This window comes from Triplophysa dalaica, chromosome 25 (genome assembly GCF_015846415.1).
Source record: "Triplophysa dalaica isolate WHDGS20190420 chromosome 25, ASM1584641v1, whole genome shotgun sequence".
Taxonomy (NCBI): Eukaryota; Metazoa; Chordata; class Actinopteri; order Cypriniformes; family Nemacheilidae; genus Triplophysa; species Triplophysa dalaica.
The window spans coordinates 14,569,572-14,595,634 of NC_079566.1; the positions used below are offsets into that span (position 1 = coordinate 14,569,572).

Consider the following 26,063-nt stretch of genomic DNA (forward strand, 5'->3'; position numbering starts at 1 on the left):
TGTTAATAATCACAGTCAAAATTCTATATTATGTGGACTAAACAAAAATTGTTTATAACAATAACTTTTTAGGCAAACCCTTGTTTTAGAAACACTGCAAAATCGGCAGTGTTAAAAAGAGTCAAACTAACACTCACAGTGTATTTATAATCCACACTTTAAGAATGTGGATTATACACAGTGAGTTTTAATTTGACATTTTTGAACATTTTGCTGTGAAAGTCCAGAAAACACAAGGTTAGTCTGCACCATGACTGAAGGTATAACAACAGGTGAAACTACAATAGGTGTACAGATGGTACAATACTTTTTGTTTACAGCAGTAAAAATTATTCTAAACATGTCAATTGTACAATCACAAAATAAACAACTAAGTGATGAGTTTAAAGATGGCACGAGAAAGATGATGGTCAAGGCAATTATTTTTTTAAATAGCCTGTTTTACGAATAAACTTCCACAATTCTAAGTTACCAGTGCGGGAGTTTTATGTATATACAAATGCGCTTAGAAGTAAATGTATAAATTTATTTATATTACATTTAATGTTACAGTTTTAAACTTTGTTACATCATGACATGAATGTTGTAGTGAACATGAAATGGTAATTTGTCACATGATTTGTGAGGGGTCACGAGATCTATGAGAATTGGTTATTATGCATCTGCAAATCTGTAGTGAGCAGGAGGGGCTGAATGGGGAGTAAGTGAACTCTTTGTTGACCAGCAATTTACCATCTAAATTATTCTTGCAACGTGTTTGAGGAGTAATGAAAGGACATAGAAAACTCAACTTTTGCATAGATGATATCTTCATTGATGCGTCACAAATACAGCACTCCCAGTTTTTAATTGCATGATGCCACTACATATGTTATTGTGTGTTTGTTTAATGAACATTGTTTGCCTCTGAAAAAATATTGTAATAAAATTTTGTTGAAATATGAATTCATATTAAGTAAAGTTAAGGGTCAATGTTAGGAATGGGTTATGATGAACTTCTTATCAACCTATTATTTTCCTTTGCTCTTATAGTTAAGGTTGTAAAGACTAAAATGTATAGGTATGTGGCTAAACCTGTAACATTCAAGTCGAAATGAGACTTGATGGACATTAATAATTACCTTTTAAAAGTACTAAACTTCAATAGGAGGGGATGGACTGTAATCTATCATATGTTAAACCTTTTTTTCAGGTGACATGGGTTCGACTAGATCAAGGTCTTGTACTTGTCCTGTTCCCCTCTTTTACACTGTACTTTCTGTCATAAATATATATACTGTCCTTTCAAAATCAAATAATATGACAGCCCACTAAAAACTACATACTGTACATGTATATGTCACAAAAAAAGCTACTGAACCTCAGTCATTGTAGAAGTGTAGTGATGACAGCTGATAAGTGAGAGAAATATAACAGTTTGTCCTCATTAGACTTATAATGTTAGTGCTCGGGTTAAATAAATATTATATATTACAATGCCAAACATTTGACTGGCATACAGTACTGGTGATAATATTTTCAATTTTTTCCAGGGATGATGTCCTCTATGGATCTAATGTGTTCAATCTGTCTGGAAGTGTTCAGTGATCCAGTCAGCACTCCATGTGGACACAACTTCTGTAAAATCTGTTTGAATAAATACTGGAACAACAGTCAAGACTACAGATGTCCAAACTGTAAAGAAACATTCAAACAGAGACTTGATCTCAAGATTAATACAACATTCAGAGACATTGTGAATGAGCAGAAGAAGAAATCTGAAGTTGTGTGTGACATCTGTACTGAAGGAAAGCTGAAGGCTGTGAAGTCGTGTCTGGTGTGTCAGAGCTCTTACTGTGAAACTCACCTGGAGTCTCATTTGAGAGTGTCAGGATTACAGAAACACAAATTGATTGATCCTGTGAAGAATCTGCAGGATTATATATGTCAGAAACATGACAGACCTCTGGAGCTCTTCTGTAGAGATGATCAGACATGTGTGTGTCTGTCCTGCACTGAAGGAGATCACAAGAATCACAACACTGTTCCTATAAGAGAGGTGAGAATACTGTAGTTTTAAGACGATATGTGTCTATCCTCGAAGGATCAATCTTCTCTTTACCACAACAGCGTGAAGTGCTAAAATGTTTTTTTATATTTGTCTTCTTTAAAGATTACTTACTGAAAAATAGTCCCTCATGTCTAGTAGATCATGTTTTATGTAATTTTATTTGTAATTTTGTCAGTCTGAGCTGGAGGAGATGATGGAGGAGAGGCAAAAAGGATCAAAGACACATGATAAATATGTCATCAAATATCTGGAGCAGGAGATCAGTGAAATGAAGAAGAAAAACATTAAGCTTCAGATGATAGCAAAGAAGCAGAGCGCAGCTGAGACACAAGATAAATGTCTTATTAAAGATCTGAAAAAGGAAATCACTGAAATACAATGGAGAAACAAAGAGTTGGAGATGGTGAAACAGAAGCAGATCACAGCAGAGAATGTCATTAAAGATCAAGATCATGAGATCACTGATCTGAAGAAGAGAAACACTGAGCTGAAGAAGAGAGAAGATGAGCTGAAGATGATAGACGATGAGCTGAAGATGATAGACGATGAGTTGGAGATGATGAAAAAGAACCAGATCACAGCAGAGAAACTCATTAAAGTTCAAGATCAGGAGATCACTGAGCTGAAGATGAGAGATGCTGAGCTGGTGATTGTGAAGAAGAAGAAGAGGACAGCAGAGAACCTCATTAAACTTCGAGATCAGGAGATCACTGATCTGAAGAGGAAAGATGCTGAGCTGAAGAAAAGAGACGTTGAGCTGAAAAAGAAAGACGCTGAGCTGAAGAAGAGAGATGATGAGCTTGAGATGGTGAAACAGAAGCAGATCACAGCAGAGAATGTTGTTAAAGTTCGAGATCAAGAGATCACTGAGCTTAAGATGAAAAACGCTGAGCTTAAGAAAAGAGAAGCTGAGCTGAAAAAGAAAGACGCTGAACTGAAGAAGAGAGATGATGATCTGAAAAAGAAAGACGCTGAGCTGAAGAAGAGAGATGATGAGCTGAAGATGGTGAAACAGAAGCAGATCACAGCAGAGAATGTCATTAAAGATCAAGATCATAAGATCACTGAGCTGAAGAAGATAATCATTGTTCTGAGGATGAGAGAGGCTGAGCTGGTGATGGCGAACCACGGACTAGTAGAGAATGTCATTAAAGGTCAAGATCACAAGATCACTGAGCTGAAGAAGACAGATGCTGAGCTGAAGAAGAGAAACGCTGAGCTGGTGATGGTGAAACACAAGCAGATCACGGCAGAGAACCTCATTAAAGTTCGAGATAGGGAGATCACTGATCTGAAGGAGAGAAATATTGAGCAGCAGCAGAAGATCTCAAACACTGAAGATAATCTCCTACTCCTACAGGTCAGTGAATCTCTCATCATTATAGAGTCTCTCTCATGTCTGATGAGTCTTCATTGAGTTATATTAATATGTACATTGACATTTTTACAATCAAATTACATTTATTTGATATAAAAAAAAAAAAATCAAAGTCAGTTTTAAACAGTAGGCATAAAAAATACATACACAACTGTTGAGAGATATTAACACGATAGTGACAAAGGACAATAAAATTCATTATAAACAGAAATTCCATCCTCACTATATTCGGTGCCAAGCATGACGACAAACTGTTTGACTGAATATGTTATTTTGTTAATCTCAGGACAGTCTGTTAATTGTTGAGATTTTTGCTGAAATGCAACACAAGAACATGTGACATCACCGGTGTATTTTCTTTTAGGGGAAACATCAGGAATACTTGAGTCGGCTGCAAAAGTCTTCATCTGAGGATTTGTGCTCAAGGATTGTAGGAGTTGTCCTGTTAGTGTTGTTCATTATTGCATCTGGTAGTTGAAGATAATACACAAAGAATAATGTTCTACCAAATGAGCCACAGCTACAGTCATCTTAACTCATTTGACCTTAACATACCTTAATTGAAGTACCCCCTGAGATTAAAAATATATTTCATGATCACATCTTCAAAAAACATGTATAACACTGTCAGAAACTGCAAGTGAGACAATGCAGGGAGAACCCAATTGCAGGCAGGACTCAGGGATGACAGTGTTAACAGATAATTTATTATTAAACAAAAGAACACTACAAAACAGGCAAAACAAAACCCACAATGGGGAAAACAAGACTGGATAATATTAAACTCAAAACAAGGACACTAACTCACTAGACTAGAAAATAAACACTGGATACAAATAGTAAACTAACACTTACTTGACAATGACACAGGAACAAGGACAACATACAGGTATATCCACAAGGTATCTTCACAAGGTATATCCACATCAAACAGCAAACAATGAACGAGCACAGGACAATGAAACATGAGGACTCTTTATAGGGAACAAACTTAAGAGGGAACAGGTGCAGGGGATGAACACTCAAGGGAAGCTAATTAACACAAAGTAGGAAACAGGAGGGTTGGAACGATAACGTAGACTTGAGAGATGAAATCGTCTCTCTCCCACATGAAACAGAGGATCCTGTATGATTCCACCTCTAGAACAAGAAATACCTGACAAGGTGAGGTGGAATCATGACAGAACCCCGCCTTAAGGAGCAGCATCCAGATGCTCCTCAAAGGCACAAACAAGACAGGACAGACTGGGACACTGACAACACCAAACAAAACATGGAAAACATGACTAGGGGCATACAGGCAAGAACAATAAACGGGTTGGGGTGAGACAATAAAAATAAAAAAAAAGGGGAGGGAATGGGGGCAAACATGAGAAAACTGGGGGAAGTCCTGAGGGGGTGGGGAAGTCCTAGCCCTTGGGGATGCGCCAGATCGTGGAGCCCCAGGAGGCTTAACAGGGGAAGTCCTCGGGGGAACTGTCCTAGTCCCTGGCAGGCCTGCTGGACTGGACCCCGGCTGGAGAGGCCCTGAAGGCCGTACGGGACCGGCTGGAGAGGCCCTGGAGGGCCGGACGGGACCGGCTGGAGAGGCCCTGGAGGGCCGGACGGGACCGGCTGGAGAGGCCCTGGAGGGCCGGACGGGACCGGCTGGAGAGGCCCTGGAGGGCCGGACGGGACCGGCTGGAGAGGCCCTGGAGGGCCGGACGGGACCGGCTGGAGAGGCCCTGGAGGGCCGGACGGGACCGGCTGGAGAGGCCCTGGAGGGCCGGACGGGACCGGCTGGAGAGGCCCTGGAGGGCCGGACGGGACCGGCTGGAGAGGCCCTGGAGGGCCGGACGGGACCGGCTGGAGAGGCCCTGGAGGGCCGGACGGGACCGGCTGGAGAGGCCCTGGAGGGCCGGACGGGACCGGCTGGAGAGGCCCTGGAGGGCCGGACGGGACCGGCTGGAGAGGCCCTGGAGGGCCGGACGGGACCGGCTGGAGAGGCCCGGGAAGGCCGGACGGCGCCGGCTATAGAGACCCGGGAAGGCCGGACGGCGCCGGCTGTAGAGGTCCGGGAAGAACGGACGAGACCGGCTGTAGAGGTCCGGGAAGGCCGGACGAGACCGGCTGAAGAGACCCGGGAAGGCCGGCTGGAATGGCGGCTGGGCAGCGTTTGGTGCCGGCTGCTGGACCGGGCTTGGTGCCGGCTGCTGGACCGGGCTTGGTGCCGGCTGCTGGACCGGGCTTGGTGCCGGCTGCTGGACCGGGCTTGGTGCCGGCTGCTGGACCGGGCTTGGTGCCGGCTGCTGGACCGGGCTTGAAAGCTAGCCTCGGGAAAACCGGATGCTGGGCAATCCTGGAACGCTCTCTCCTCTTGGGCTTCTTCCTCCGGGAGCGGCCCACAGGGAGTGCGGCCGACGGAAGAGAGGCGGTGGAAGACACGGCTAGCTCCGTGCAGGGAGAGTCGGACGGGGAGTCCCACAACTCCCTCCGTTGACGCAGTATACGGAGACTGGTGGACAGTGGGGATGGTGTAGATGGTGGGGAGAGGCCCACAACACAGTCCTCTGAAATGGACACCAGACCGGAACAAAGGAATTCCTGATGGTAGCTGGAAGAGGATCTTAGGGCCAGCTCCTCTCGAAGCTGCAGCCGTTCCACCAATTGTGGAAACGACTGATACACCAACTCCTCCCTCTCTGGAAAAGGTGGAGGGTTGTCCATCCCGGCCAGCAGGTAGGCACGGACCAGCACCTCGGGGACGGAATCCTTCCTGGCCTCGACCTCCCGAGCATACTCCCTCAGTGGACGATGGCACTGAGCCGGGAATGGGCCACCTCCGGCATGTGACTGAGAGGCTATAGACTCCCACCACACAGGATTGGAGGTGCAAGGCCACCGGGGAGAGCTTGTACTATACATGGTTGCTTGCTGGGTTCGTGATGGCTCGTTCATTCTGTCAGAAACTGCAAGTGAGACAATGCAGGCAGAACCCAATTGCAGGCAGGACTCAGGGATGACAGTGTTAACAGATAATTTATCATTAAACAAAAGAACAATACAAAACAGGCAAAACAAAACCCACAATGGGGAAAACAAGACTGGATAATATTAAACTCAAAACAAGGACACTAACTCACTAGACTAGAAAATAAACACTGGATACAAATAGTAAACTAACACTTACTTGACAATGACACAGGAACAAGGAAAACATATAGGTATATCCACAAGGTATCTTCACAAGGTATATCCACATCAAACAGCAAACAATGAACGAGCACAGGACAATGACACATGAGGACTCTTTATAGGGAGCAAACTTAACAGGTGCAGGGGATGAACACTCAAGGGAAGCTAATTAGTACAAAGTAGGAAACAGGAGGGTAGGAACGATAACGTAGACTTGAGAGATGAAATCGTCTCTTTCCCACATGAAACAGAGGATCCTGTATGATTCCACCTCTAGAACAAGAAATACCTAACAGGGTGAGGTGGAATCATGACATAACACACATATATATATATATATATTATAATTATTCAACCTGTAACATTTCTTTGCAATTTTACTTTTTTCAAAGTATTGGAAACAATATTGGATAAACCCCAGTTCGGGAAACCCTGAGCTACAGGAACATATGAGGAGTTTGGTTCCCAAATGAGATAACTTTTCAATAATCATGTTTTTTTTTATTGTGCATTCCAATTACTATCAATCAAACTGCTTACTAACACTGTGTCAACACTGGACGCAACCAGTTAGACATGACAGGACAAAAGACATTAGAAACACATTAGAACCCATTATAATTTTTTATTTTGTCCATACTGGATAAGCAATGTCGCGATTCGACAAACACATTAAGAACAAGCATGTTGTTTTGTCGCATCCCGCCTGTCCCTAACTGTAGGGTTACCGTTACACACAATAAAACCAAATATAAACATTATGATATTTGTGAAAAAAAAATGGAGTAATCTCATTTTGGAACCAAACTCTCCATTTATTTAAAGAGTAAGTAGCATATGATTTTTAAGGTCCTACTTTGGTTTATGGATTGTCCAACATTAAGTTTATGTACATAGGTGGAAAACACTATTATGTCGTAATAATAGGTAATTATTCTTACCTTACTTCTTGACTGACTCTCAAATGATTCATTGCGTGGTTCATCCGTCCAATTTCCCTCCTATCTGCTAGCCTAGTGTCATGAGATTGGTCAGGTGGTGAAGTCTGCTGTGATTGGTCAAACACGTTTGTATCGAACAAGGCGGGACGAGAGCGAGTGATGATAATGAGTGTCAGCTGCGCGTTACAGGGGTATTGCATCTCTTTGGAGGAGATTGAAAGCATAAAAGGACGAGTGACTGGAGAGAGGTCCAGGTCTGGATTTTATGTTATGTTTTATGTTTGTTTGGCCGGCAGTCGACCGTGTGGTTTGTTTATTTTTTATTAAAAGTCGTTGAACGTTCTTCGACGTTCGAAGCCTCCTTCTTCCCATTCCTTGAACTTTAAATCATTCATCATGTGTCGCAAATGGAACGCCTACAATCATTGTACATAACATACAGTTTAACCTGTAAACTGTAATCCAGCAGTGTATAGATAGAGATGGCAGGGATTTCACTTTACCAGTTTGGACCCTAGTCAGACGAAGAAACATCAAAAGACGATAGTAGATAATAGACGATAATAGATTGACAGAGATGGGAACAAGTCACATATGGCCAAGTCCAAGCAAGTCTCAAGTCTTAACTATCAAGTCTCGAGTCAAGTCTCGAGTCACAGTTTAGACAAATCAAGCAAGTCAAGTCAAGTCAAGGGTTCACCCTAAGCAAGTCAAGTCAAGTCCTGATAAGTTTCAAGTCAAGTCAAGTCGCAGTACTAAAATAAACAGAGGTTAATTTTTTAGATACATGTTTATTTTTGCACAGAAAAGATGAACTTATATACATACATTATGTATCTTATTCACATTGCTATATATGAATTATATGCATATCTGTGCAACATTAATATCTGAAAATAAAAGTGTTGCTTACACAAAAGAAATCCAGTCTGAAATGTATAATAAAATCTAATTCAATTTAATTGCAACGTCTACACAGAAATGGAAATACTTGTATCTGAGAGAATGCATTTATACAGGCTATGAAGCTTATAAACTAAGAATTGTGATTGAAAACTTGACTATTGTATGTTTTAAGTATATGATGCTGTAATACTTGTGCTGTCCATTAATGTGAACAGTAGGCCTATAGGGAATTTGCATCTATTGATGGGAATCCCGGATCATTTTATTGACTTCGGTATTGAATCTTGTTTATCAAAATGAACGAATCTTTTTCATTTCGGTAGAATATAAATAAAATGTATGTTAATATAGCCCAGTGATGAAGTTATGATGCTTAATCGTCATCTCTGCGGTGGACACGCAGTATGCACGTTTCATACGTAATATATAATCTGAGAATATTTGTTTTCTATTTGAACTGGTTTCATTATTTTACAGCACAAAACGTTTTGCTGTTATTGTGAGTATAATTTTTTTTAGACATTTAACAGATTCGAACTATGAAATTATTCTCGTCAGTATGACCGAAAAGTTTTTAAAGAGTTTTTTTAAGTTCAAGTGATCTCACCGGCGCGTCCATGTTAGCCAGTCATGCAGTATATAAGAGAGCTGCTATTCAGTTTCCACACGCAGTCAACACAAACACTTGAACATGCGCACATTTAATATAGACATTCGCCTACATGTAATACAGAGAAGCCCTTCTTTATTTTAAGATGATTTTAATGTTTTAAGAACATAACAATTCGGGCTACGCCATTATAGCCAGATTCCCCAATTCATCACCTTATGAGATGAGATGTAGGCCTACCAGTGATGATCGATTATCACTTTTCTAATGATAAAAAACAACCAAAGCAAAATTATGACAAACAGAAACGATTAATTCATTATATTAGTAATCGTTTTATTACACTGACTATAAAGAAATTACTTTGTAACCTTTCCTTGTGGTTCTTATAATGTCGGATGAAATTCGACGTTGTGGTTATCGCGTCAGAAATCCTCGCGTTGCATGCTCTGCATCTGGCAAATATTTTTTTATTTTCACGGTCCAGTTCAAAGTCCTTATAGCCAAACGTGACTGTGGAGCTCGACTGTTGTCCGCCATTGTAACGGCCACAACTGTTTCAAGCCGCCAGGCGCATGCGCAGTTTCCTCTCTATCGTAACTGCTCTACAGTAATTGGCTGTTTCACCTTGTTTGGCGCGGTTTGAGTTGAGCAGCGTTAAAGGCACAGGCGCTGTAGTGCTGCCGAGTCACAATAATTATTTTATGTAATTTCATTACTTTACAAAGTTCAAGTCATTGTCGAGTCTTCCATTTAAAGTCAAGTCAAGTCTCAAGTCACCTGCTCTCAAGTCAAAGTCAAGTCAAGTCATTTTCTTACTTCAATCAAGCAAGTCGCAAGTCCTGAAAATTGTGACTCGAGTCAGACTCGAGTCAAGTCATGTGACTCGAGTCCCCCACCTCTGTAGATTGAACACTTCAATTAGCCGGGTTCATAGATAGATAAACAAACTGTAATACTCCAGAAATAACGGGTCATGTTAGCGTTATATGCATTAGCTAAACACAGACATAAGGTACACAAATATTTCTTGAAGTTCAGACAAAAATAAATAGTCACACTTACAGGTTGTGAATCGGTGGAGCTAACAGGTCCAAATAAGGTTGCCATTTCGCCCTCTTTCAAGAATAGTTGTTTAACATTTCCTGCAGTGAACGTGCCAAGATCATTGAAGCAATCTTCAGTGAAATGACCCGCGCACAGTTAAACCCTGGGGTTATTCTCCTTTGGTGTCATTTGAAAATGAATTGAAACCATTGTTTCCTCAGAAGTTCTTCCTTTGGTAGTTTAAATAAGACACACTTAGTTGCACCAAGTAGAACACAGATTTTAGACGGCACACGCATCACGAACGAGCGACAGTGTTTTGGGGGAGGAGAGATTGAAGTTTTCGCAGCAGTCCCAGCAAAACGTAGGCGGGGACTATGTCTAGTGACGTAAATACGCAGCGATACTGGTTCATGTCTCGTTTGTGTGATTCAGAGTCGACTCCCTTTTTTACAAGGCCAATAACTTTGTTATTTGTTCACTTAGGACTTGCAACTTGGCAGACTGCTAACTTTCAAACACGGCAACATAACACACTGCATGAAATGTAATTCTCAGTACTCTTTAAATAATGCTTCCAAATTGTAAATGTGACCCTGGACCAATAAACCAGTCTTAAAACTGGATTCCAGAGTTTTAAATAGTTATATATCAGACAAATATTGTAGTAAAAAAACAGTACTATAAATTGCAAACATTTTATAAGTTGAAAGGTTTGATAAAGTATGACTGGTTTTGTGGTCCAGGTCACAAATTAAGTTTGGAATGCAAACAAAAATGTCAACTGTTCCTAAATAGTAAAATGTATTTTGAGATTTGAGATTTTTTATGTTAATGAACCCAACAGTCGGGCTGGTCCCTTCTTAAAATAATCCAGCAGCATGAGAGGTCTGGTGTTTGACTGAAGAGGTCTTTTAGGTTTATCTCACAGTCTGTATATTGTTAAGATATATGAAATGCAACACAAGATACATATGAGATCACTTCTGTCTTTTTCTTGGAAACATTAGTAAGACTTGAAATGGTGCAAAACGAATTCAATGGGCTGCAGATGAGAAACGGTGAACTGGAGACAGAGATGCTTCGCTGCAAAGCTGGTCAGTAAAGATCAAATCCTCTGTACAGAGTTTAATTTGAATTCAATGAAAACTTTTGTATGATGACAGATACACTGTATGTTAGATGTTTCCTTTTGCTCTAATAGTCTTTATTCCATAAGTAACATATGAGGCTTTATGGAGATGTTTCAAGATAGCTGACACATCAATAACAAGGGAAAAAATTACAATAAAGGAAAATTAAAGTATCTTGTGCAGTAATTGCCAACAATAAAAAATTTTGGTCAGAATTGTTGATTTTTCTTTTATGACAAACAATTAGGAAATTAAGTAAAGATCATGTTCCATGAAGAAATTTTGTCAATTTTCTACCGTAAATATATCAAAAGTTTATTTTTGTGAATGGAGGCAGCAATGTTGCAAACGAAACTAGCCAGAAACACCCCTATAAACTTCACTCGCTGTCTGCTGTTGGAGAATTACCCACTCAAGTTCGGTATCTATGTAAAGCTTAGAATTTAAACTTTCAGGTTCATATATTCTCCACAACTTCATTAGAGAGTGTTAATACAAACCTGTTTCTTCTTAGCAACAGCCTGCTACAGCACCTCTGATACATAACTTCAAAAGCGATTTTCTTAATGTTTTGTGTTGTATTGCATCCAAACATCATACATCAATGGAAATGTATTCAGCATTCAGATGATAAATAAATTCCGTACATTTATACGTTGACCCTTACGACTGTTTTTGTGGTCCATGTCACAAATGAAGGCAACTGTTCTCAGACAATAAGATCTATGTTGAGATTTCAGATTTTATTTTGGTTTATCTCAGAACAGTCTGTTTATTGTTCAGATGTTTGCTGAAATGCTACACAAGATGATATCACTTCTGTCTTTTTCTTGGAAACATTAGGCAGAATTGAATTCACTGAGCTGCAGAAGAGAAACGGTGACCTAGAGACAGAGATGCTTCGCTGCAAAGCTGGTCAGTAAAGATCAAATCTTCTGTACGAAGTTGAATTTAAATTCAATGAAATCATTGTTTTAAACTTAAGTGCAATTTTCAATAGTTTTTATTGTAAAGACCACTTTATGGTAAATGCTCTTATAGGTTTTGTATGATGACAGATACACTGTATGTTGGATGTTTCTTTTTGCTCTAATAGTCTTCATTCCAGTTGTAAATTATGAGACTTTATAGAGATGATTCAAGATATCCGACACATCAAGAACAAAGAATAAAAATACAATAAAGAAATTAAATCAGCAAACATTTGAAACGCACAGACACATAATAGGGATCATACATAAACTTCCATTGATTTTATATCAGTCTTATGATATTCTATCCCATAATCCTACCACAACACCTAAACCTGATAACAAACATGTGCTAGATATTAGATTTCTAGCAACTCTCATGTACTATTGGTGGTGCCACCTGAGGGCGCCATAGTGCTCCGTTTCTGCTTGTTTTGTATGACTCAATTTCCCAAGATGCATTGTGTCTTGATATAGTTACTGGTTTCACACCTCGAGTCTTTATTTCATGTTTGTCTCTTCTCCTGTATATACATTTCCTTTGTTCAGTTGTTGCTTTTGTCTGCTTATGTTACCTAACCATGTTATTTGTTTAACTTGCCATGTTCCTTTTTTAGATTGTAGATTTGACTCATTTTGGGGATGTGTTAAAAGAACTTATTCCACATGGATCCGATCCCCTGGTTTCCCTGCTGATAAAGCGTGATAGAAACGGTCTGCTTCAGCACCTCTGATAGACAACTTTAAAGGCGATTTTCTCAATATTTGATTTTTTCACCCTCAGATTCTAGAGTTTTAAATAGTGATATCATAGCCAATTGTATGATGTAATTACAATTGTAAATACAATTGAAATGTATTCAGCTTTACGATGACATATAAATTCTATCAATTTTATAAGTTGACCCTTGGTCGAGGTCACAAATGATGCTTTGAATACAAACAAATGAGGCAACTGTTCACAGATAGTTTGATTCAGATCTGTTGAATATGAGAGTTATGTCATGGAGGACCCTATAACATTATATTAAAGAACATTCATTTCTCTGTTTGCTGAAAAATGATCTGCTCAGTTGATAAAATACATCTCTGTTTTATTCTAGTGATTTTTTTAAATTAAAATATTGTTTTCCTAAATAATAATGGCTGTGTATCTGTATATGTGACTGAATGATTTCCTATAGAGACTGCTCATTATATAAACTGTTATCTACTCTCTCCCTGTATAAAGTATATAATAAAATCTCTTAGAGACTGAAATTGTTTGTCTTGTTAATTTTTCAGCGTTCTCTGGTGCATTTACATGCATTCATTGATTATTTATTGATTAATTACTTGTGAATTTTTATCTAAACGTCTTAATGTAATTTAACATATAGTATGAACTGATGATCATATAAGAAACAGATGAATGCATTCTGTTAATGTATTGCACATTATACATTCTTTCCAGTGAAATTAAATACACAAAACTGATTATTACGTCTCTCATAAGAGTCATTAGACAAATTGTTTTTATAAATGTAATCGACATAGTAATCAGTGCATACATTGTGTTTTGGTATTTAGTGAAATTAGTTTTTAGTGCAGTGTAAACTCTCAAGTTCACGACTTTGGTTTATACATTAGATTTGAAGAAAAAACACTATTTGACAGAATTATGAGCCATTTTATTTAGTGGGGAAGAAACATTCAACCAGAGACTTGATCTCAAATTAATACAACACTTAGAGACGTTGTGGATGGACATAAAAAAAAATCTTCTGAGAAACAACTTGAGATGAAGATGTGTGTGACATCTGTACTGAAGCAATGTCAACTATGTCAGAAACATGACAGACCTCTGGAGCTCTTCTTTAGGGATGATCACACATTTGTGTGTCTGTCCTGCACTGTTGAAGATCACAAGAATCACAACACTATTCCTTTTGAAGAGGAGTTTGAAGTGAAGAAGGTAAAACTTTTTAGCAAAACTTCACGGTCTTAATCACCCATAGATCCTACAGTAATTCACACATTTGAAAATTAAAATTTGGTGTAATATTGTTTAACAAATAAATAGATTTGGGATGAACTGATCCTTTTAACTGCTTTTATAACATTCGATAAAACCTTTTTCAGAAGCTTAGAAATCCACGCCGTGATCAAATGTGTCTGTAATGCTCTTTCTGTAGCTTGATCTCTTGAAGACACAGACAGACATGCAGCAAAGGATCAAAAACAGAACAAAGAAGATTCAGGATATCAAACATTCAGCAGAACTCAGAAGAGTGAGTTCAATAAACTATCGAAGATGTTCAATGATTATTATGTCACGTTTTTATTTGCTTTGTAAATAAGGTTGCCTAATTTAACATCAATTATTTTTTCATCAGAGAAACACAGAGAAGGAGAAAGCAGCCAGTGTGGCGGTCTTTAGTGATCTCATGCGCTCCATTGAGAGATGTCAGTCTGAACTGCTGGAGATGATGGAGGAGAAGCAGAAAGCAGCAGAGAAACATGATGAATATCTCATTAAAGATCTGGAGCAGGAGATCACTGAACTAAGGGTTTGGTCTCCTTTTATGATTTGAAGAACAGATCTCATATCTACTTTCACTCATCAATCTTTCACTGAGAAACTCTATCCATTTTTTAACCCACCTTCCATTATAAGAGGTAAAAACTCAGAGCCAGTGATCATCACACCTGTCAGCCAGTTATAAACAATGAATTTATCAAACAAACAAAAGACATTAGTGGGAATATACCAATTTCTGTTTTTAACAATAGAAAACATTAAAATAAAGAGATTTAAAAAAAATTATGTGTTATTGATGTAATTCAAAATTTAACTTTTATTGCTGTGATGATATGGGGAAGTGTTACATAGGTTAATAAAATACATATTTGGTGATATTTGTGCGAAAGTGAATCATGGCATTATAAGGACATTGATCGGCTGTTTGATCTAAATTCACCTCTCCTGGACATCACAATTTTAATACATTTATACAAGTACGTTTTTACTCACTTTTTTTATGACATTTATGAAAATGTTGTGTTATGAAATGATTTGTGTTTAAATTTCGGCCCATACATATCATACCACTATAAACAGATTAAATGAGTAGCTACTAATTGCCAGATGAGCCATGGATGACAAAAGGCTGCAGTGGGTGAAAGTTTGAGAAAATTGCCTTCTGTAACACGATTTACATTATAATTTCAGAATTTGATAAGAACATTTCATTTTTCCAAGCACAAATAATAGAATACACTGTTTAAAACACTACACACTGATACAGATTTTGAGATGGGTCTCAGTGGTTCACCAGTTTTATTGGGGGCGTAAGACCATGTCTACACTGTAGTAATGGGTTCTGTTGGCTTTAGTGGCGTTGCACCTCTCGTTCTCAGTGTAGACCCTTTACGCCAGTCCAACATTTAAGACATGAAGAATACAATGTAAAATCTAATTAGTTGATCTTACTTAAAATAGCATTTAAAACGATTGCCTTAAAAAAACTAATTAAAGTGAAATGGTATTGTTGAGTTCAAGTATCTAAAAAAAGGGGTTCAGATGTACTTAGTGGAGTACTCAGAATTAACTATTATTACCAACCTAAGAATTTCCATTGGAATTATTGCACTGTAAACCCGGACAAGTTTACAATACTAAATTTTGATTACTGCATAGCTAAATTAAAGTTTACTACAGTTTAAATATTTATCATTGGAGTTTTAAGTTCACTAAATTAAATTCTTTATTCAACATATATATTATTCTAAAAATGCATAAATCAAACACCTTGACTTGAGCAACAAAATATGAGCAAGAAGAGACTGATCTCAGAACTGTATGCACTGACTATGCTCATTGGTAATAAACACACAAGCTATGCAGACCCTAATCACATGCACCTATCTTCTAAACAGTGGTAACCACAAAACTGAAAAATATTTCAAACCCTTCTAAATATCTAAGAGAAGTGAACATTAAACTCTATCAAGTTTTTAACTTTACTAAAAGCATATAAAAATGTACTCTCCTAATGCAGTCTGACGCAAAGCATGCTGGGAATCTATTCTGCGTACAAGCAGGATCTGCAATCCACTGCCACTCGCTGGTGTAGTGAAGTAATTGCTTCACTTGCTGCTACTTGCTTTATTTAAGTAAAATATACTGTAAGTAAAGTAAGTTCTTTTATTTACCCTGCAAGTAATCGTAACTTAATAAAAACTAGTAAAATGTATACATTTTGACAACTGAGTAAAGTTAACAAATAATTAGTATGTAAGGACAACAATTAGATTGTAGAGTGTACACTATAGGCTCTTTATCGATTGACTATTCTTGATTGTAACTTACCTGTAGTGAAATCATTTAATATTAGCATTTATAAGTGAAAGAGATGGAGTGCGGTAAAGAATGAAATTTTTCTTCTAAATAACTTTGAGGTAATCATTAATGTTGCCATAAAATATTGTAATGAGGAATAATATGTGTCTAAATAAATTTTTATTTATTTTTAAAGGTGGAGGGGTGTTGTGTTGTGGGGTGTGTTTTTAGAAGACTAGAAGCAGTCCTTCAGGTATTGTGCCATGAAAAGCCCGAGTCCCTAGAATACACACGCAAGTACAAACACCCACGAACACACACCCTTGCATACCTAAGAAACTTGAGTCATGTCTCCAAAAATAAATTATATTTGTTGAACACTTTTAAGCTGCTGATCTTTCTTGTGTTGTTGTTACTGATAAGCGAGCAAGAATGTAATTTCAAGACTACCGTCAAAGTAAACGGTTTTTGAAATGAGATCAGTATAAACAATACAATTTGAACTTGTTTATGAATTTCTGTCCACTGTGTCACATTTACAAGTTAAATGAAATTACATGATATTAATTTTCTGCTTCATGCTGATCATATAAAAAATATAATTAATAAAACAATTGATATGCCTGAGGCCTTGAAATGAGCAACAGGTCTTGTTGTGTGATAACTGTGATTTATTATTTACTCTGAACAGTTAATACATAATGAATGTCTGTAGCTGCATCACCACAGGTCTGCATTATTTGTCATGTATTAATTTCACTGAAACAACTAAAGGGTTTTATTTAGTTCATGTAATTATGCTTTTTCAAGTTCTGGTTGGTTTGCACTACAAAATCCAAAAAATGTACACGGTCACTTCCGGGAAATGACTAAAACATCTACAGTATTTAGCAAATATGTGGAAATACCTGTTACATCACTTTTGCAATGAGAGCTGAAACTCTTAAAACAACAGAATATTTCTTCAGTCATTGTAACAGTGAACACATCTGATCTTCACTCACAGGTAAGAGACAGAAATATAACACAGATTCTCCTCAACAGATTAATAATTGCTTGGTTCAGTAAACTATAGGAACAGAAGCAGGTTAAAGGATGTCAAATTTTCAACGTATCGTTTGCTTTTTACACTTGAAATTGTATTACAATTCGGATGTTTGCTAAATGGATGGCCTAAATGTGTTAATAATCACAGACAAAATTATATTTTATGTGGACTGAACTAAAATTGTGAATAACAATAACCGTTTGTCCTGTGTTTAAGAAACAAAGATTTTTCACATCAAAATCGGCAGTGTTAAAAAGAGTCAAATTAACACTCACAGTGTATATACAGTATAATCCACACTTTGAGAATGTGAGTTTTCACAGTGATTTCTAATTCGACATTTTTGAACACTGGTGATTTTACTGTGAAGATCCAGAAAACACAACGTTAGTCTCCACCATGACTGCAGGTATAACAACAGGTGAAACTGCAATAACTCAGATGTACATGATGGTACAATACTGTATGTTTACAGTAGCAGAAGTAATTCTAAACGTGCCACTTGTACGTCACAAAATAAACATCTAAATGATCAGTTTAAAGATGGCAGAGCATTTGCACGATGGTCTTAGCAAATATAATTTTTAAATAACATGTTAAATATGAACTTTCACAATTCTGGGTTATCAGTGGGGGACGTTTTTGTATATACATATAAATATATTAAAAACGAAATATATACGTTTCTTTATATTTCATTTAATGACACAGTTTCTGAAAAACTTTTATATTAAAATTGTATATGACAATATTAATTGATAATAAGTTAAGTTAGGGGTCAATGTTAGTACTGGGTCAGGAGCAGCTTGTGTACAATTCTTAACAATCTATTATTTTCCTTTGGTCTTGTAGTTAAGGTTGTAAAGACTAAAAGTTCTGGTATGTGCCTAAACCTGTAACATTAGTGTCGAAATGAGACTTGATGGACATTAATAATTACCTGTTTAAAGTATTAAACTTCAATAGGAGGGGATGGACTGTAATCAATCATTTGTTACACCTTCGCTTCAGGTGACATGGGTTTGACTAGCTCAAGGTCTTGTGCCGGTCCTGATCCCCTCTTTTACCCAGTTCATTCTGTCAAAAATCTAAACCATCCTCTCAAAAATAAATAGCATGACAGCCCACTGAAAACAACATACTGTACACACCGGCGGAGCCAGGGGGGTCTTGGGGGGTCTCAAGACCCGCCCAAAAACGCCTTGACCCCCCATTTGACCCCCCACCCCCTCCCTGATTAAAAAATATTTAATATATATTAAAATATATATATCCGGGATAAAGATTTAACCATGGTCCTCTTCAAACTATGCAGAAAAATAATAATTCATAATTTATTCGACATATAAAAAAATATAAACATAAGAATCACTGCGATGCCCCATGAACGTTGGTGCCGCTGCGCCTTGCGTCATTGCGTTCAAGACGCTGCCGCGAGCCCGCAAGTGCTGCAACGCACTTTATATCTTGAAGCTAAAAATGGATCGCTTCGTCAAACCTAAAAACAAAATGACAGCCGACGGAAATAGGACTGAAAATATACCCGTTGCAGTGGAGGGCGAGCCCTGCTTGATCCTAGAATTAGAAATAGAGGACACGGGGAATTGGAGGATGAGGAGGTGGGACCGGAGCAACTCGCATATGGAAGCACATGTGTTGCAAAATTCAATTTGCAATGTAATATGCAAAATGGCAATGCAGTATGTAAATTGACAATGCTATTGTGTATCTAAATATACATTTCAAATAAATATGTGCAACATTAAGTGCAAAATGAAAATAAAAATTAAATAATATCTATTACATTTGGGAGTTCCTACACGGGTTTTATGAATACAAATGTAATTGATATAATTGAATTTTTATTTTCATTATGCACTTAATGTTGCACACACTTTTTTTTTAAGCCATGGCCCAGCCGAGAAACCAAGACAGCCTAAATTAAAATCATAACCGTGTCGTTCTTTTGGATCGCAGGGGCAGCTGGCATCCAGGGGTTTTAGTTACTCGTGGTTCAAACAGTACCAGTGGCTTGAATATTCTGTCAAAAGAAGCGGCTTTTTGTTTTGCCTGTCGTAATTTTTTTCACAGTGTGCATCGATCTGGTTTTATTTGATTAGTAGCAGTTATATGCAATTATTAGCCGTGTCCACTGTTTTTTTTTTTTGGTTTTCATGAGACCCCCTTGAAATGACCAGGACCCCCCATTGCCCCCCCACTCAAAATTGTCTGGAGCCGCCACTGACTGTACATAAAAACTAGTGATCCTCAATCATTGCAAAAGTGTAGTGAACTTTGATGTTAAGTGAAAGAAATATAACACAGATTGTCATCAACAGATTTACAATGTTAGTGCTCGGGATAAAAAATATTAAATATTATGTATCCAAATATTTGACTCCCATGTAGTACGGGTGATAATATTGTCATCATTTTCCAGGGATGACGTCCTCTAGGGATCTAAAGTGTTCAATCTGCCTGGAAGTGTTCAGTGATCCAGTCAGCACTCCATGTGGACACAACTTCTGTAAGATCTGTCTCAGTACATACTGGAGTGACACTCAAGACTGCAGATGTCCAAACTGTAATGAAACATTCAAGCAGAGACCTGATCTCAAGATTAATACAACATTCAGAGACTTTGTGGATGAACATAAGAAGAAATCTCATGAGACACAACCTGAAGCTGACGTTGTGTGTCACATCTGTACTGAACGAAAGCTGAAGGCTGTGAAGTCGTGTCTGGTGTGTCAGATCTCTTACTGTGAAACTCACCTGGAGTCTCATTTGAGAGTGTCAGGATTACAGAAACACAAACTGATTGATCCTGTTAAGAATCTGCAGGATTATATATGTCAGAAACATGACAGACCTCTGGAGCTCTTCTGTAGAGATGATCACACATGTGTGTGTCTGTTCTGCACTGAAGGAGATCACAAGAATCACAACACTGTTCCTATAAGAGAGGTGAGTATACTTTAGTAAAGTAAAAAAATGTGTTATTGTCAGAAATATGTGTTGTTCATCCAGAAATCTCTGTTAATCTTCTCTTTATCACAACAGTGCAAAATGCTAAAATGCGTTTTTTTATATTTGTCTTCTTTAAAGATTAATGACTGAAAAATTCTCCCTCATGTCTAATAGATCATGTTTTACTTTTTTATTATTTAATTTCTTTGCAATTTTGTCAGTCTGAGCTGCAGGCGATGATGAAGGAGAGGCAAACTGGATCAAAGACATACAATAATTCTGTCATTAAATATCTGGAGAAGGAGATCAGTGAAATGAAGAAGAGAAACATTGAGTTGCAGATGATAGCAGAGAAGCAGAGAGCAGCTGAGACACAAGATAAATGTCTTATTAAAGATCTGAAAAAGGAAATCACTGAGATACAATTGAGAAACAAAGAGTTGGAGAAGGTGAGACAGAAGCAGATCACTCAAGAGAAGGTCATTAAAGATCAAGATCAGGAGATCACTGAGCTGAAGAAGAGAAACATCGAGCTGAAGCTGAGAGACGATGAGCTGGTGAGGGAAAAACAGAAGCAGATGACAGTAAACAGACAGTGTGAAAATACCATCAGGGATCGAGATCAGGAGATCACAGAGCTAAAGAAGAGAAACATTGAGCTGAAGAAGAGAGACGCTATGATGGTGAAACAGAAGAAAATAACAGCAGAGAACGTCATTAAAGTTCAAGAACATGAGATCACAGAGCTGAAGCAGAGAAATATTGAGCATCAGCATCAGATCTCAAACACTGAAATGAATATCTGCGTCCTACAGGTCTGTGAATCTCTCTCATCACACAGCCACTTTCAGATCTGAGCAGACATCATGGAGTTACGTTATTATGTACAGTGACATTTATATTTAAACAAAGGATATTTATATTATATGCATTTGAAATTTTTGGTAGATACTATTTTCCAAGTGACTTTTTAACAGTACATATACTAGCAAAAATGTTGACATATAGTAACACAATAGTGAAAAAAGAAAAAAATTGTGAGTTATTTTAACCCACTGTTTGATAAAGAACATTTGCACGGTTATTGTAACCCAACTCAACCACTTTTAAATAACCCAGCAAAATTTTTATAGTGGGGAGATCCACCTGAGAGGTCTGGTATTTGACTAGATGTTATTTTTGTAATTTCAGGTTAATCTTTAATTGTTAAGATTTTTGCTGAAATGTAACACAAAAAATACGTGACATCATCTGTGTATTTTCTTTTAGGGCCAACATCAGGAATACTTGAGTCGTCAACTAAAGTATTCAATGATCGTAGGAGTTGTCTTCTTAGTGTTGATTTTTATTGCATCTGGTAGGTGAAGATAATACACAAAGGTTACCAAATGAGCTACAGCTACAGTCATCTTAACTCATTTGACACATTTCCATGTTTATCATCAAGAAAACATTTAATATTTAACCATTTTTTAAGCTGTAACATTTCTCTGCTATTTAACTTATTTCAAAGTAATGGAAACTACACTGATAATGTCACAGTGTACTGTTTGGTTTCAAAATGAGATAACTCATTTTTTTTAAATCAGGGTTTTTTGTGCATTCCAATTAATAATAATCAAACTTCAGTTGGTTTGTTTTGATTTAAGCCATAATAACAAAAGAAAAAATCCAGCTTACCAACACTGTGTCTTCACCGACACGACCTGCGCAACGTGACATGACAAAAGAAATTGAAACGCAATAGAACACATTCTAAAAAGCATGAAAACATAATGCATATATATATATATATATGTGTATATATACATAAATATATATGATTTTAGAAAAAATGTCAAAACTGAGTTCTCTTTTTGGAACCAAACTCTTCATTCATTTAAATTCTGCAAAAATATTTTACATGTCATGTGCCCCTGGACCACAAAACCAGTCTTAAGGCTGGATCACACTACAAGATTTTTGCTCAAATGTTCAGTCTGTAGTTGCAGAAGGTCTGCGGCAGTCTGCAGATTTTACTACGTGAAGCTCAGAAAATGTAATTTTAAAAGCCTTGCAGTGTGATCCAGCCTTTAAGTAGCAATAACAGACTGTGAAGTATTTGTAGTAATTGCCATCAATACATTGCATGGGTCAAATTTATCTACTTATCTTTTATGCCAAAAATCATTAGGATATTATGTAAACATCATGTTCCATAAAGATATATTGTACATTTTCTAGTGTTGAGAGATCAGGCTTTTACTTCACTTCAGGACAGTCTGTTAATTGTTAAGATTTTTGCTGAAATGCACAAGATCGATATGAGATCACTTCTGTCTTTTTCTTGGAAACATTAGTAAGACTTGAAACGGTGCAAAAAGAATTCACTGGGCTGCAGATGAAAAACAATGACCTGCAGACAGAGATGCTTCGCTGCATAGGTTAGTTAAGATCAAATCCTCTGTAAAGATTTTAATTTGAATGCAATGAAAACCTTTTTAAAACATATGATACATTTCCAATAGTTTTTATGGAAAGACCACTTAACGATAAATGTTCTTAAAGATTTTTTATGATGACAGATCTTCATGTTGTATGTTTCTTTTTGCTCTAATAGTCTTCCAGTAGTAAAGTTATTCCAGTAGTAAAATATGACACTTTCCAGAGATGATTCAAGATATCAGACACATCAAGTACAAAGTACAAAATTTTAAAAACAAAGAAATAAATCAAATGAGCAAATAAATAAAGAAGGACTTTTGATTCAAACACACAAACACACAATAGTGTGGACCATATAGACTTCCATTGATTTTATATCAGTCTTATGACATTCTATCCCCTAATCCTTCCACAACACCTAAACCTGATAATCACAAACATGTGCTAGACATTAGATTGAAAGAAAACACTATATTTCCGAATTATGAGCCTTTTTATTTAGTGGGGACCTAAAAATGTCCTCAACAGTGTATTTTAATTCCCTGTATGGAGAATATTTGGCCCCTCACAAATAGAGATAAACCTGAACACACAACCTATGTAGTTCTGTTGTAGGGGGTTGAGTTTCTAAGCAAGCTAAGTTTGTTTAACATTGATTATTAAAAACGAGCGCACAGACACACACAAATCACAAGATTTACTGATATTTTACTGTCATGTGTCTGTACAGAGTCGAGGTTGAAGTGGATGCAGCAGTATGCAGGTACAGTGTGTCATCTGCTCTCTTCACTCATATACTACAATACTTTACATTTATATACTGACACATTATTCATTAAATATCACAAACATCATCATCATCAGTTGTGATTGATATTCTCTGATCTCTCTCAGTGGATGTGACTCTGGATCCTGATACAGCTCATCCTAAACTCAATCTGTCTGATGATGAGAAACAAGTGAGATATGGAGGCATTGAGCACAAACTCCCAGACAACCCAAAGAGATTTGATACATATCCATTTGTCCTGGGAAAGGAGGGATTCTCATCAGGGAGATTTTATTATGAGGTTCAGATGAAGGGAAATAGTGTCTCGACTTTAGGAGTGGTCAGAGAATCTGTTAACAGGAAAGGGAGTAACCCAGTGAATAGATTCTGGATTTTGGCTCTGAGCAATGAGAATGAATATTTAGTTTGTGCTGATCCTGTCTCTCTGTGTCTAAGTGGAAAGACACAGACGGTGGGTGTGTTCGTGGATTATGAGGAGGGTTTGGTCTCCTTTTATGATGTGGACAACAGATCTCATATCTACTCTTTTACTGGCCAGTCATTCAATGAGAAACTCTATCCATTTTTCGGTTCATATGATGGTAAAAGAAAAAACACATTGATCATCACACCTGTCATGAAATAAACAATTGCTTTTAATAATTTAAAATAAAAATTGAACCTGACTTTTTTGGATGAGAGTAAAATGTCTTTTACTTTAAACTGTTATTCAGTTTTTTTAAATGCAGTGGGTAGTTGATATATTTGATCAGTTTCAATCGTCAAGATTTTACAATAAAGTGTATATGAATGTATAACTGTGTTCTTCAATAAATGAATTAACATTTCAAACATTTGAGGACATTTTTGTCATTTTATAACGAATATGCTGTGGTATAGGAGAACCAATGTCTTGAAATATACTGCACTCATTGTTCAATTTCAATGTGTAGTCCGTTTAAGAGCAGTGCAGCCTTTTTAATTAACATTGAGGGCAATGTGACTGATCTCATCACGGCCACTGTAGGGTTTTCCCTCAAATTGTCCACACAAGGTCAAAATCTACTGGTGTAACTATCTTTAAGGGGACATTGGGTCCCCATCCAGTGATGATAATCAGCACACACACAGACTCATTTTTATTTAAGCTTACAGATTGTTCATGATTGAAAGATGCTGATGATGTTTTCTTGTCATGTGTCTATACAGAGTTGAAGTGGATGCAGCAGTATGCAGGTACAGTGTGTTATCTGCTCTCTTCACTCATATACTACAATACTTTACATTTATATACTGACACATTATTTATTAAATATCACAAACATCATCATCATCAGTTGTGATTGATATTCTCTGATCTCTCTCAGTGGATGTGACTCTGGATCCTGATACAGCAAATCCATATCTCATTCTGTCTGATGATAAGAAACAAGTGAGAACTTGAGACATTTATCATGAACTCCCAGACAACTCAAAGAGATTTGATACATGTATAATTTTCTGAGCTACAAAATGGATAGAGTTTCAACTAATATTGTCAACTGAAAGAGAAGATGTGAGATCTGGACTTTACATCATAAAAGGAGACCAAACCCTCCTCAAAATCCACAAACACACCCACCTTCTGTGGCTTTACACTCAGAGACAGAGACACAGAGGGACCTGCAGCACCTCTATAGTCACAATCAGTCCTCAGGACAACAGTCCAGAATCATTCACTGGTGTCAGTGTGATCTCTCCCTTCCTGTTAACAGATTCTCTGACTACTTTTAAATCAATTTAGTCTTCACCTGAACCTCATAATAAAATCTCCCTGATGAGAATCCCTCCTTTCCCAGAACCTAAAAAAATAGGGGGAAAAACTCAGAACTTGGATCATCACACCTGTCAGTAAATAAATTTGCCAATCATTATAATAGAAATTTCATTTGAAATAACATTAATGCATCTGGCAGACCCTTCTTTCCAAAGGATATGGAAATGTCTTTTATGAAACGCTATATAACACCTATACTGTATGTAAAAGAAACAATAGAGAAATTGTGTGATTTACTCACTAAGAAACATTATGCCATATACCTGAACTAATGTAAACAAAATTTAAGATGATATATATATTAACACAATGCTTTTAACATTTTGAAATGTTAAAAAAAAATGTATTTTAGTCATTTTATTTCACCTGTTTTTCAGCTTTTGATATTTATTAACTTTCTTGTAGGTTATTGGAACATTTATTTTTTCAACACTTGTTATGTTGTGATGTGTAAGATACATTTTTTTTGTTTTAATTAATTATTATAAGGACCTTGTATGTCACA

General features: G+C 37.2%; 1 protein-coding gene across 1 annotated transcript; it reads left to right on the plus strand.

Moving 5' to 3' along the window:
* Nucleotides 1-1,195: 1,195 nt before the first annotated feature.
* Nucleotides 1,196-24,388, plus strand: LOC130415212 (nuclear factor 7, ovary-like). The gene is made up of 12 exons (XM_056740757.1): nt 1,196-1,217; nt 1,533-2,038; nt 14,147-14,164; nt 14,385-14,480; nt 14,652-14,759; nt 17,525-17,537; nt 20,020-20,546; nt 20,771-21,364; nt 21,819-21,906; nt 22,889-22,972; nt 23,704-23,736; nt 23,868-24,388. The coding sequence occupies exons 2-12, from the start codon at nt 1,535-1,537 to the stop codon at nt 24,386-24,388; spliced, it is 2,586 nt and encodes an 861-aa protein (XP_056596735.1). The 5' UTR covers nt 1,196-1,217; nt 1,533-1,534.
* The last annotated feature ends 1,675 nt before the right edge of the window (nt 24,389-26,063 follow it).

Excerpts from the sequence above, each read along its gene's own strand:
- LOC130415212 (XM_056740757.1), top strand. The coding sequence starts at position 1,535 with ATGATGTCCTCTATGGATCTAATGTGTTCAATCTGTCTGGAAGTGTTC. Across the intron at positions 21,365-21,818 it reads TGAATATCTGCGTCCTACAG|GGCCAACATCAGGAATACTT; the intron begins GTCTGTGAATCT and ends ATTTTCTTTTAG. Across the intron at positions 22,973-23,703 it reads AGAGATGCTTCGCTGCATAG|AGTCGAGGTTGAAGTGGATG; the intron begins GTTAGTTAAGAT and ends GTGTCTGTACAG.